At 39.9% G+C, this 14,467-nt stretch overlaps 1 protein-coding gene across 1 annotated transcript; it reads left to right on the forward strand.

Moving 5' to 3' along the window:
• Positions 1-1,334: 1,334 nt before the first annotated feature.
• LOC102793848 (E3 ubiquitin-protein ligase KCMF1-like) lies at positions 1,335-13,502 on the forward strand. Its single transcript, XM_006789991.2, has 7 exons — positions 1,335-1,569; positions 3,347-3,514; positions 6,060-6,199; positions 7,904-8,005; positions 9,691-9,871; positions 11,141-11,459; positions 11,885-13,502. Exons 1-7 carry the CDS (start codon positions 1,335-1,337, stop codon positions 12,210-12,212), a joined length of 1,473 nt encoding a protein of 490 aa, XP_006790054.2. The 3' UTR covers positions 12,213-13,502.
• The last annotated feature ends 965 nt before the right edge of the window (positions 13,503-14,467 follow it).

Here is a 14,467-nt window from a genome sequence, read left to right on the forward strand (position 1 = left end):
GGAAATAATAAAATTAGAAAGACTGTAGTTTAGAGGTCAACATATGTTTTACCAGATAAACTTGTTTTTTTCTGCTTCTTATTAAAAATTTAAAAAAAAAGAAAAGAAAAGAAAAGCTTGTGGACTTCCCAGAATCAAGCTGATGTTGGACATTAGCGTCAAATTTAAAATAGCTTTGCATGCACAATTAAAGTTATTCTTTCCATCCACATACCTCAGCAAGCTGCCAAATGTGTGAGCCAGTTTGATTCTGCACTTTGCTGACCTGTCTTGATTTCGCTCTACAAGGTCTGCCTGGCAAGAAGCAACAATGAGGCACTGTGAAATACAAAAATAATCAGCAGTTCTCCAGTATAATTTAAACATCTTCATCTAGTGCAGCCGTCACTCCTTCCTTAAATTACTGTCAAAAACTTCAATTTTGAGCAATGAAGTTAGAACAAAGCTTGCAGTGTTGGCAGACCACTGAGATGACATCCTGGCAGCAGCAGCTTCTCAGCAGAACTCACACACAAAGCTTTTAGATGTCTCATTCTTGGTGTGTTGAATAAAAATAAATGACTAAATAACAAACTTCCAAGATTAAATACCTTTTGACGTTATGCGTGGTCATCCTTGGTTTGGTCTGGGGAGTAGATCCCTTTAGAGTTGCATCAGGAACAACACCTGGTGTATAAACGTCTGCCAAATCATCATGCTGAGCAACCCGCTGTGGTGACCATTTGTGAATAAGGGAGCATCTGACAGTAGCTGACATGATCAAATCAAGCCTCCCGACTAATATTGTATGTATGATCTGGGGGCGTTGGAAGTGGATTCTTTGAGATTTGGATCTGGTTTTGTGGGAGCAGATTATTCCACCTGATATCCTGACCCAGTATAACATTTCATTGTAAGGCAATGATGAAAATTCACCTGATCTGTCAGTTATTCTAATGCTGTGGCTATTTGATGATGCTAAAAATTAAATAAAGTGGGTAGAACTGGGATGGGCAATAATTAGAGGTCACCACACTTCATCTGCATCCATCTCAAACTATCCCTAACACCCAGTCATCTGTCACACCAACCCGCTCAATGTTCTCCTTTACTACATTCATGAACCTCTCCCTCACTGTAATCCCGTCCTTCCTGGTCACACAATGAAAATCCCATTATCTTCAACTGTTCCAACTCCAGTTGCACCTCCTGTTTAATGATTTAAAAAAACACTTCTGAGAATTTTCAATGCTGAAATTCACGGTAAATTAAAAACGTGGGAACTAAGGTCACTATAGTTCATCCACAAGCGACCCAAAGCAGCGTTTGCCGTAAAAAAAAAAAAAAAAAATACAATGGAACAACAGCGCCACCGTGTGCACGGAGTGACAATGCACCGGACAGTGACACAGCAGGAGGCGGAGGGAGAAGGAGAGGGAGGGGGAAGCGAGCCAGACCGGATCCTTCATGAGGGAAGAGGCCAGGGAGAGCCAGCCAGCCCCGGCTTCTCTTCTCTTCACTCATATTATTTTGCATTGCAAGGCGAGGGAGCCCGAGCAAGGGGCTGTGCTAGGATGTCCCGTCATGAAGGTAAGAAGGTGCTTTAGCACGGAGGTGGAAGCAGAGACGGGATTTGCGATTAAAAACCATGACAGCTCACCGCTAGCTAATGTTAGCTAGCCGAGAATTCCTTAGTTTGCAGCTCATCCTAGCTAACGTAGGCTAGTGTTAGCAGCGAGGTTGCAGTGAAATTTCGTGGGGGCACATTATGGCTGCCGGGAGAATTGGTGTCTTATCATAACGGACTCTTGGAGTTGGTCTTCTCTCTTCAGAACATATGCACTACTCTGTTTTAGCTGACCAAAACAACGCTGACATATAAGCGGAAGGAGCTCGTTATCTTTAGCTAAGTGTGCTAGCTAGCCTGGGAGATGGGTAATGTAGGTTAACCTTAACGAACCGGGGAGCGAGGGGAGTGTCGAGAATAGGAAACAGAAGCGTGGAGCGCGACCCAGATGGCGTTATGGGTTTGAAACTTGTATGTCGTTAACGTTAGCTAGTTTCAGCCTCCTTCCTGGTCATTGCTGGCCTGCTGAATCAAGTTTCGCAAGCTAACATTTAGCAAAGTAACATTCACGTCGTCCTTGTGGCCAACCTTGTTAGTTATTAGTGTTGAGTAGATGTCTTGCAGTGTTGTTAGAAGACGTTTCTGATCACAAACAGGCAAAAAGTTGACTTGGGTAAAGTCTACCATTGATGACTTGCCTGTGAGCTAAGAGTTAAGTTGTTAAATTGTTAGCCGGTTGCGAAGGTTAGGCCGGGCGGCCTTTACATGCCATGCCTGTGTTGTTGTTGTTTTTAACTTTGCTGTCAGTCAAGGTGTTTGTGCCTGAGTTATATCATGAAGGGGTTACCGTTATCACACTCGTTTATATACCTTTTTACAGCTTCATAGTTATGAATGGAGATATTAGGGGGATTACACAAACCAGTGTCATGCCATACGTACACGGTGTCTGTACGACTGTCGTAGTCAATCAAAAAGTGCCCGGACTTGACCACAGTCCATCTCACATGGCGCATTACATGATGTAGGTACTGAAATGAAGACAGTGGTAATTAGTAAATGGAGGAGCTCACTGTTGTGAATGTAGTTTTTACTTAAACATTGATGGGACTTGGACTAAGTGTAACACAGTAACACTTTATTTATAAATTGTGCAATAAATAAACACTTGTAAGGAACATAGCAAAAAATCTACTCCAAGTCACCTATGCCCACCACAACACAAGCAAATATTGAACAAAACGCTTAGCCAACTACAACAAAACAAATGCACAAGAAAGTAATGCAATCCAGTATGTTACCACAAGAGTCGACTTCTCTCAAAGCCCCAGTTCAGACTAAACAGTGCTGTCTGTGCACTTAATATTTATTATAAATTATCTTAATGAAAATTGAATTATCTCGATTGTGTTAGTTTTAATTATAATGTTCAGGCAGGAATTCTGTAGCGATCTGCGATATTCTGGCTCAGGACTGAAAAATCAATTGAATATCCATTAGTTTAAAATCTTCCAACCAGACAATATGTAGTGGTAATGTTTCTGTAAATTTCCAATGTAGGTATGTTTTGAATATTATTCACTGCAGTTTAACTGAAGTGAACATACAAGGAAAAAATATCACTTGTAATCCAGTGAACCTAATGGCAACAGAGAAACTGATAAATTGTATCCAGTAATAAATCTGGCAATCCTTAAAAGATGAAGTTTTCAATTACTTGATTTTGAAAATTAATTAAAAAGTTGATTAACTGTCACATCTTCTAACTTTTCTCTTTTCTGTTCTCCTGTCTTCACTCAGGTGTGAGCTGTGATGCATGTTTAAAGGGTAACTTCAGAGGACGACGTTACAAATGTTTAATTTGCTACGACTATGATCTTTGCGCATCGTGCTACGAGAGCGGTGCAACTACAACCAGACACACGACAGAGCATCCCATGCAGTGTATATTAACCCGTGTTGACTTTGGTAAGTAAAGATGATATGCATGTCATCCATGTCAACAGACAGTCAGCTAAAAACCAGGAAGGAGAATGGAGTGTAGTTGAATTTATGAACATTTTAGTTGAAATACTGAGCCTCAAACTACAGACACAGTGTCTGTAAGCCAGTTCTCATAGAGGGTAATTGCCTGTTGTATTTCACTGTCGAGTCAACTGAGGGACTGTAAACTGTCAAGCAATCAAACATGAACTTATCAGCTGTTAAAGAGGGATGATGTGTATGCTCATATGGTGTGTTGAGTGATAGTCCAGGTATGGACCACTGCACCAAGTTTGAAAGCAGCTCAAAATTTCTCCATCTTTTGTCGCCCCATCTTTTGGTTTTTTTTTTCCTTTAAAATGTGACAAATGCTAACGAACTGAATTGTCTTGGAATGGTCACGACTGCCAGTTAGGGCAGAGCGGTAATACTGGCAGTTTTTGTTTTTGTTTTTGTTTTTTTTAAACCTCCCTTCACTAGATTTTATAAGATTGCAAAAGTGCAATGTCGTATGTTATCTTTTCCTGGCACTGGCTTTTGTTTTCAGATGGGAGGGAAGGCTGCTCCCAAATGGCTTAACAGTGATGGATTTGACTCAGCCTGAGGAGTTTTTGGGAGTGTGTTGTTGGCCTTCTGGGTTTGATTTATCACTGCATAACTGGAATATTTTATATTGGCAGCAGTAAGGATTAAACTTCTCCAATATTTTAATATTCTTAATTCTTTAATTAAGCATTCGGGTAAGCGAGGTACAATCCAAATGTAGTATAATGGGTTTTTTTTGATTAAATGGGCCATTTGTCTTCCTTTTGGATGACTGCTTCTGTTATTACTTCTTGTCTTGGTGTTGTGAAATATGTTACCGTTCAGCTTTTCACACATTGAAGATGCTCTTTTTCAGCCTGGTGAAAAAACAAATACAAACAGCAACTGTTGCTGAAAACACAACAGAAGGTGCAAGCTTAATAAGAGGTTTTCATTTTTTTTGGCAGTGATATTTTATTGACTTTTTGCAAGCATTTTCAGTGAGCCTGCTGGTTTTCCACCAACTGAGCTATGTCTAAAAATAATAATAATTGATGATTAGAATTCTTTTGATTATTTGGGGAAATGAGACACCTGCCATGAGTTGTTGTCATACATGTAGCTAGTAATAGGTGATTTCATTCTCTTTAAAAAAAAAAAAAAAAAAAAAAAAAGCGATTTGAAAGAAAAGGTGTGCTATAAATTGGTCTCTGTGAAATGACCCGTATCAGCAGCTTTTCTCAGCACCTCTATAGAACTATTCAGGGTATGTGAACATTTAAATTTTCTGGTATAGTTTTAGCGTTGTGCTCAGTTTCTTTTTCTTTTTTTCAGAGCTGAAACTTTCACACCAGGTCTAGAGTCAAATCAAGATGGTGGGGTTTTTTTTTTTTCCCCACACATGTTTGTAAAGACCAAATTTAAAAAGAAAAAGCTTCCAAAGATAATTTAAAAACCAACATAATCAAGAAAAAGCGATGACTTATTTGCATTCAACCTAGTCCAGCTGTCATGGGGCAAATCCTGGATAGGTTGCCAGTCTACCACAGGGTTAACACAGAGACAGGCAACCACACTCACATTAACACCTTGAGCCAATTTGTTTGACGTGTTGCTGCCCAATTCAGGCCAGTGATGGTTTTTCTTCCAGTCACAGTTTTTGAGTTTACTTGCAAACCAAACTGCCTAAAGCGGCTCAGAAGTACCCTTTTTTTTTAAAAATTTAACCTATGCTCACATTAAGGAAGAATTTGAAGTAGCAGTGGTGTTGCTGGACAACACAAGTGTTGATTTTAAAAAAGATGGTATTATGGACTGTAGAATGAATATAGATGAGCATGCATCTATAAATGCATGTTTTCATTGCTTTCATTGATTATCCCTGAAGACTCGTGGCAAGGAACACATCTTTAAAATTTTTAGTTCAGTAAATATCGGATCTTTAAGTTTATGATTAGCTGTGTTAAACAGTTGACATTAACCAATATTAATCAAGGTTTATATATTAATGAATATTAACTGTATTAAACACCATTTTGAGGGGGGAGGGGGTTTGTTATTTGCGAGTGTTAACTATGACAGTAGGAAAAGTGAAATTTGCACTTATATTTAATTCAAACATAACCCCAAAGTTAATGCTAATGTTGTTGTATGTGTTTTCTCTGTTGTTGGTGGTGGGTTTTTGTTGTTGTTGTTGTTTTGTTTTTTTAAACAGCTAATCAAGTGCTGAGTAGATCTCTCATTAGGAGCGAAATGTTCTTCTTAAATGGACTGTTGTAGTTTGTGACTATGTCTGTAGATGGCCTACTTGCTGATGGTTTCATGTGCATGGGTTTATTTATGTTTCCTGGTATATGTAAAGGGTAAAAATACTGTAGTTAACACAGAGTATCTTTAATTGTGTTTACATTTTATAACATACTTGTAGCTTTAACTTAAACTCTTGCATTTAAATGTTGCCACATAACTGACACTACATGGAATGTGGGTGTTTATTCCCTCCCAGACTTGTACTATGGTGGTGAAGCCTTCTCAGTGGAGCAGCCCCAAGCCTTCACATGCCCCTACTGTGGCAGAATGGGCTATACAGAGATGTCCCTGCAGGAGCATGTGGCTGCAGAGCATACAGAGACCTCCACAGAAGTGGTAAGTTGGTGCTCCATGAAATTTAAACTTGATGTTTGTGCAGATATTAACAGCTGCATTTCCTTCAATATTATCTTAACTAAGCAAACTGAATCAGTGTCTGAGTGGGCCTCACATTGCAGGATCTTGTTGGGTTTGTCAGCATGCATTTATGTCATATTTATTGTCTTGGTTCACAGTATTATTGTTGAAAGTCCTTGAGTCAGTTTCGGAGTCTGAAATAAGAATCAAATTGCAAGTCATGGCAGACTTTGCAGCTCTATTTATAGCTTATTCTTTTTGTACAGTCAATGAAAACACCACCACCACTGGCTTATACGGCTGAGACTGCACGTGAGCTTTCCAAGCTGTTGACTTAAAATGATTTTTCAGTTATGGCTTTATATTTGTTTTCTCATTCTAAGAAGGGGAGAACTAGTTTTCTATGTGTGCAATTTGTGAGAAAGGCGCACGAGCAGACAGGGAGACTGAGAAAGTACCGGCGAGGCACAATCTGTCCAGGAACACCAGATGAAACTTAGTATATTAATTGTTAAAAGTCATACAGTCCCCTTAGATACCATATAAGGCCAAGAACATGTGTAGCTAAAGGTGTTCTCAATAAGTTTTTATTCGAAAATGAATGAAATTTAACAGTATGTCTTCCCCACAGGTGCAGACAGCCATTGTGTAAAAACACTGTTAATGTCTCCTTATGTTTGCAAGTGACACAATCCTTGTTCTTTGAATATATGAGGAATTACCTACCTGCTCTGGTTAAATCAACACTGCAGCTTAGCTTGGATAATTTGAATTTTCTTCCTTTTTAAATGTACAAACAAAAATTTATCACATTGTGGAAATTTCTAATGTGATTACCTTGTGAAAAACATTTCCCTGGGGGAAAAAAATCACAACATTGAATAAACGGATTTTTATAGATAAATTTTAAAGATAAATATAACTTAACAAGTGAGGAAGATGGCACTGTGAACGATTAGGAGTCGTGACCGGGCACTGGTGTCTAAATTAATACAGAGAAACCTTCGTTTGTTACTGGTCTATCTTTAGAATCACCAGCCAAATTCTGATTTAAACCCTCTTTTTATAACGACTGTAAACACTTATCAGGCATCTGATACACACACACACACACACACACACTGATAACAATCCTAGTATGATAGCATGACAGCTCTAGGCTGGGATCATAGTGGGTAAATATCTCTGCTGGGGAAAACTGCTTAGTGCAACACCATGATTGGCTCTTTGGGGACAGAGCTGCCATTCTTTCTGTCATGAAACTCTCCCATAGATATCTCTCATTATAAAGTCTCAGGTGTCAGCTCCTGTCAGACGACAGCGTGAGAAAGCACAGCAGGTATCGGCCTGTCACTACTGCAGAAAATTGGCATTGAAACCTTCTTAAATAGTCAGAGTTTACAAGGTATTAAAATATTGATGTTTTTATTAATGTCATTGTTACAGCCAGTGCTGTGCAGCATTCTGATGTTTTGATGGCAGTCTGTGCCTTTTAAATTAATTTCTGTTGGATATTTTCCTTTCACATGCAGGTTTCGCTTTACTGATATTACATTTCTTCGTGTTTAAGCACAGTGTTTGTTTAAGAGGATTTAATACCTCATGGTGATTGTTGAGTGTGAGGTGAAGTGTGTGTGTGTGTTGTGAAAACTAATGTGCACACTCTGTTTTTCTGTCATTTAGATCTGCCCCATATGTGCAGCACTTCCTGGTGGTGACCCAAATCATGTGACAGATGACTTTGCTGCTCATCTAACACTTGAACACAGAGCACCCAGAGACTTGATATCCTTTTGAAGTACTTTAAGTACCATCTCTGCAGATATGAAGTGACATTAGCTGCATTTTAATGTACAGTTTAATGCTTTGTGAAAGAAATGCTGCGTTTCATGTCATTGAAGTAGCCTTGTCTATTTAAAGATCATTGCACCAAGGAGGCATCTGTTCACTGGAACTCACATTTGTTGATATTTTGCTTACAGTATTAAAGCCTACTCTGCATGACAAGCCATTTTAACATTAACATTTTATTTATGTTAATAAAATGTTTAGCAGTTTGCTGGTGATCTGGTGCATAGACAATGCACGACAGTGAAGGCACATGGACTAATTGTCATGCCTGAAAAACAAAAAGATGAACACATGATTAAGTGGTAAATTAATAGCATGAGGAAATGTGGCTAAAACAGATCAGTGGCACTTTTTTTTTCCCCCTTTTTTGTTATTTGGCTGTTTCAGGTTGTCATAGGGTTTTCCACTGATTTTGATACCTAGTGGCATTGTCATTGATATTTGCTCAGGATGTATCAATACAATCTGGATCCTTATTGATACTGATGTTGTAAATGCTGTACTGTACTGTTTTCCTCTACTGGTTACTTTTATTATGTCTCATTTTATATAAATCCATGGAGCCAAAAGCTGCAGTTTTTTCTACTCTTGGCTATGTAAGATGCCAGAAAAGAGATGAAGAAAAAAGTGCTGATGGACAGAAACATTAGAGTAGATTTGTTTTATGAGAGGAAAAAATGTGCAATGGAAACACTGATTTGCATTGTTTTATCACCTGATTTAGATTTTTGTTGATGATATAACTGCAGAAGGCAGTAACATGTTAGTGGATTAGAAATCAGTGCAGGAAATAAGACCCGAGTACTTCATTCACTTAAGCATTATCTGGGAAATTTCTCTACTCAAACAAAATTAAGTAGTCTTAGGAGTGCTCTTATCTGATCGGTTACTTGATTGCTATTAAAGTTTGCATAAACCCAAGGCTCTGTCAAGGCGTTTTAGCTAATTAGATTCCAGAAATGCATGCTTATCTCCTTCATTCCTTTGAGGATAAAAATGCAGACACATTGTAACTTAAATGAGTAAATGACCACTTGTGCAAAGGTTAAAGAAGCTCTCACCTCCTCCCAAAAAGGGACATTCATTAAATTGAGCTAATTGTCTAAATGGCTAAAATGGGATTGTGTACTTAGCCTGTCAAAAATCAGCTGAAAAGCACACTCGTGTATAGACTCGGACTGTCAACAGCAGTCTGGCTGCCTATTTATAGCGTACTTTGAATGGGTGCAGTGAAGAAAACCACAAATGCAAAAATATAGTTGAATGAAACGTAGCTCAAACAAGTCCTTTGACAGCTTCACAGACAGAGCCGTAGCTTTTGATTGTGGGTCAGCAAAGTTCATTGTCTTCTGTGTTCATGTTGACGTGAGAGCTTTATGCAGGTATTGATTGCAGATGGCTCATTAAAAGTCCTGGGAAGCATTTAGAGGCGTGGCAGCGATAGTTTTGAGCTACATCTCGCTTATCAACTGTTAATTTTTAAAAAAGCAATTTTATAAGAAAGAAATATCTGTTATTCACAATCAGGCACATTTTGAGGTTTATGGATTATTTTTAATTTTGACTTTTAGTTGTAGCAATATTATGCTCTTGTTTTGTTCCTTGACGGCAAGCATCACGATGAGTCCAGTGGCGTGCGGCATGTGAGGAGGATGTTTCACCCCGGGCGCGGGTTAGGGGGCCCGCGAGCCCGCAGGTCTAACATGCATTTCACCAGCAGCACCACAGGGGGGCTTTCCACCAGTCAGAGTTCATCACAGAGCTCCAACTACAGCAGAGAGGCCATGGACCCCATAGCAGGTTAGTCACACATACATTCATACTGAAGAAATCATCAGGCACTTCCTGAATCCAGTAAAAAAAAAATATAAATAAAATAAATTATTTATTTATTTTTTATATATATATATATTTTATTTTTTTTTACTGGATTCAGGAAGTGCCTGATGATTTGTTCAGTATGAGTGTATGCAAGAACAGTTCAATAAAGTACCCAAGCCATTACAGGGTAATTTTTAGTTCCTCTTCCATGATGGGTAATCTCCCAGCACGACAGTAAACAATGAGTGACGTATGTTGCGCTGACTTGAAATGTAAATGCCGCACCAGAAAGTGTTATTTAAAAAAAACAAAAAAACAGGGGAAATATCCTGGTAGCTCTGTGAACGATGGGTTTTAACTTTACGAAAAGCCTTGGAAATCCAGGCTTTATTGAGCTTAACTTTAGTACATTTGATGCAGTTTTTAAATAGTCTGAACCCACCAACCAGTAATGTCACCTCACCAAGGTTCAAATGCTGCTCCCCAGTGTGTAGTTTTCCCTTAGTCCCCAGTCCCAAGGCACCTGTTATTACAGGCTTCCTGTGGGGCACATAATTGTAGAGCAAGAAGCTGCAGAGCCAAGTGCAAGTCAGACAACAAATTATTACAGTAAGACACTAAAGGATTAATTGATCTTTATTGTTATATGCATTATCATATAGGTCTGACAGGGAAAGAAAAAGTGTGCTCAATACTAAATCGGGTGTGGCATGTTTATTAGGCTTTCTTTAATATATTTTCCTCCTCACAAAAAAGGGGCAAACTAACTGCTGTAGCTTGGGTATTACAAACCATTGCTACTTGTGTCTGCATGTACTTAAATGTTGTGTAGATGGTAAAGAAATGTGTGGGCAGAGTTGTTGCTGTAGCAATTCCTTGATTATCCTGTTCCCAATTTGAATGTGGTTCAGTGCTTGGCATTCGCCATGTCAGCTCCAGCTGTGCCATAATGAGGGACCCTGTTCAGTCTGCCTCTCACACGGGCACCAGCCGCCTCTCTAATGACCCACTATACCTGCTGAGCCCTTGATCCAGCTCATCGAGTTTTAGCCCTGAAAATCACATTTGTCTTTTGATTTGGTGTGCTGGTGACAGTATAACTAATCAGTGCATATTTTGAGGGATAAAACGCTTGACCGACTTGATATATTATTTTGAAAATAATAAAATATTGCCATCTTTTAAGTGTAGTCAGTACGATCAGCTTTAATGCTTTACACTGACCACTGTTGTTTTCTGTTCCTCCAGAGCTTCTGTCTCAGTTGTCGGGGGTACGGCGTTCAGCAGGAGGTCAGCTCAGCTCGGGCCCGTCTGCCTCCCAGCTCCAGCAGCTTCAGATGCAACTCCAGCTGGAACGCCAGCAGGCCCAGGCAGCACGTCAACAGCTGGAGACTGCCCGAAATGCCACCAGAGGTGGCGGCCGAGCCAATGCAATTCTAAATACCAATTCAGCCGCTGCAAACCCCAACCCAAGCGCCAACCATAATACCAACCCAAGCCCTAACCCAGGCCCACCCGAGCCCAACACACAGCATACTGCACATAGCTCCCAGTTTCTACTCAGCAGGTGTGCCAGTTTTAAATGTTTTTATTTTCAAGTTTCTCTTGTTTTTCTTTTTTAAATGTGTTTTACATATTACCTGTGTTTAGAAATTCTTTCTATGCAGAGAATGTGGAAATTGAGTGGAAAAATTAGCAACAACCACGTGCATGCTCGTTTGAGTATGTATGTGTGATCCACTCTTAAAAACATTGCTTCACAGCTTAACATGTGATCAGAAACTCCTTTTAAATCTTAGTTTAAGGCAGTTATCTGCAAGCATTACGTTTGGCCCCTTTGTGGAAATTTAAAAACCTCTAAATCTTGTGTCCAGTAGTAGACGTTTTAATAAAGGTCTTGGATTTTTTCAGTGCGGAATAAGTAGTAACAGGATTTTTATGTTACAAATAAATTTCTTATTCTCATCACTCCTTCTGTCTCTCTCTGTGCAGGCTGAACGAACCACGGCTGTCTGAGGCAGAGCGCCAGGCGTGCGAGGCCCAGTGGGCCGACAGGAGCCTGTTCGTGACGGAGCTGCTGCTGTCCACACTGTTACCAGACGAGGACGCCTCAGCCTCCTCCTCCGAGGACGAGGATGACTGTCACGGTTCGTTGCGGAATTTCGCTGACTTCGAGGCCATGGGTTGTGTTGAGGTCATGACCTTAGACGTGGCACTGGAGAACCTCAACCTGAAGGAGACGACCCCAGCTACCAAGACGACGAAGACGACAACTAAAACGGCACCAACGAAGAAAGAGCCTCCTCCGCCGCCTCTTTGATGACATGGCCCTCCCCTCCCCTCAAAACCACCATTGTAACTGGCTGACTGCAGCGTCAGTCCAACTGCCAATGGATGACAAAAAGACTGCAGTTCTTCTTGGCTTTTTTTTTCTCTCTCAGTGATCATCTGTCAGTGATCATGTCATTTCAGCTCTGTTGCTCCCCACTCCACCCCATGTTTTATGTTGTGTCCATGGAATAAAAGTAGTGAGACGAGAGAATGTGAAAGCAAGAGTGGTGGCTGCGTGAGAGAAAGGAAAAATAACTATATAAATATATTATAGAAAAATCTATATGAAAGTTGATAATCAAATCCACATAACCCGTGTTTCCTTTAGCAGATGAGCAAAGCGTAGTTAGCCGTTTTAAGAGACAAACTTGTCACACACTCCACTCACCAAGGGAGAGGAGCAGACAGAAGCCTCTCTGGTAAAAACGCTGCTGTGTATTTATAGTTATAAATTAAAGAAGTGCTTGGATGGTTTACCACAACTTAAGCATGAGCTTAAATCACCATGTGCCCATTTTTAACTGCACAGTCACTAGACGGGGAGGTCTTTCTCTTTTTGTTCGTACACCTGAGTAACTGTACATTAATGGTGCTGAGTGCCGCATCGCCGGCACTTCACCGCACACACTAGACACACACACACACACACACGAACACACAGACTGATGACGGCGTTTGGTTACCTTCAAGTCCAATCTCACCCTCCTCCCTCCCCTTTGTGTGACATCACCTGTTTTGGGTCATGTGACCTTGCTTTCTATCAACTGTGGGCACTTTGGTTTTGAATTGCATATCCAGTGTCCATTTGTGTACACTACAGATGCTCTACATAAAAGCGATACACAACTTGGAGGCAACCAGAGATGAAACAATCTCAGCAGTGTGACCGTTTTCAGGCCTTTTCTAACATGGAAGAAACGCAACCCTGTTCTTCATGTGGTTGGATTTTTTTGTTTGTTTTTGTTTTTCATCTTCTCCCTCCTTTCTCTCTTAATGAAGATCAGATGCTACTTTCTCAAGCTTCCAGTGATCTGAGATTAATCTTCTCTCCATTACTCATGAATGCAAAGATTACTCATCATGTGACTTGAAGGAGAGAATCCTGTATTGCTCTTTCCATTAATTTCTCTCACTCAAAACGATCTTTGTATGCCTCCACTGCTACCTGAGGAAATGCAATGTATGTTTTTTGGCTTATCAAAGAAGCCAAATCACAGGGTAAACCTTTCAGTTTGGAGGACAATAAAAAATGTTTTTGGATGGAAATGAACTAACTCAATCCTACTCTCTGGTTTGTTTGTTTGGTTTTTTTACTTTCTTTTTTTTCAGTTGCTAACTTCTTGGCGAGCATGTACAGAACATGGTTACAAAAAAAAAAGAAGAAAAGAATAAACGCCTATCTTACAGGTCAAGGCATTCTCAGTCGGTCTTCTCCTGTCCTCATTCACAGCAGCAGATTGACACACTGGACTAAACTGAGTGTGGGGTTTGTTTGTTTTTTAATAACAATAACAAAAAGATTTCACCTTGAGTTCTGACATTGTGTAACTCACAAAGAGTGAGGCACATCTGTCAGTGTGGAATGGCTTTTATTACTGAGCTCTCTCTGACAGAAACGAGAACAAGGGTATGAGTCTCTTCGGTTATCCTTGAGATTATAGTGGCGCTAATGAACTTTTGAGTTTTATGCCCTGGTTTTTGACTTGCAGGCCAGCTCAGCTGTTCTTGTATTTTCACAGTTAAATTAAGTTTGGGAGAAATAAACAGCATGATAATCTCAAATTTACAAAAATGATCTTTATAAAAGTTGATTTCCTTGGGATTAATTACCTACCGGGGGGTGCATGTGCACAGTTTGACAACCACTGGACTAACTTGGGTCATTAAAATGTAGTGGAAACTTAACTGGGGAAAATTTCCCCAGTTTTTCTGTGCACAGTTAGAAAAAAACCCAACACATTAACTATTAAAGGCACAAATACTCCAGTGTTTTTTTGCTCACATTATGGCAGCTGCACTTTCCTCCCCACATGAACACGCACAAATCCAGATGAATATCTGGTATGCTTCACTGTGAACTTATACCAATACCAATATAGAACAAAAATTAGCCGTATCTCCAGCCTGTCTGCCATGTGTCATGTGAGCAGACCATCTAGGGCCAAAGAATCTCAAACATCAAGGGAACAGTGGACAATATGTCTGGAATAACACACAAAATAAACACGTCTTGATTTTTAAAGC

Source organism: Neolamprologus brichardi, chromosome 12, assembly GCF_056152115.1.
Source record: "Neolamprologus brichardi isolate AB-2024 chromosome 12, ASM5615211v1, whole genome shotgun sequence".
In the NCBI taxonomy this organism is placed as follows: domain Eukaryota; kingdom Metazoa; phylum Chordata; class Actinopteri; order Cichliformes; family Cichlidae; genus Neolamprologus; species Neolamprologus brichardi.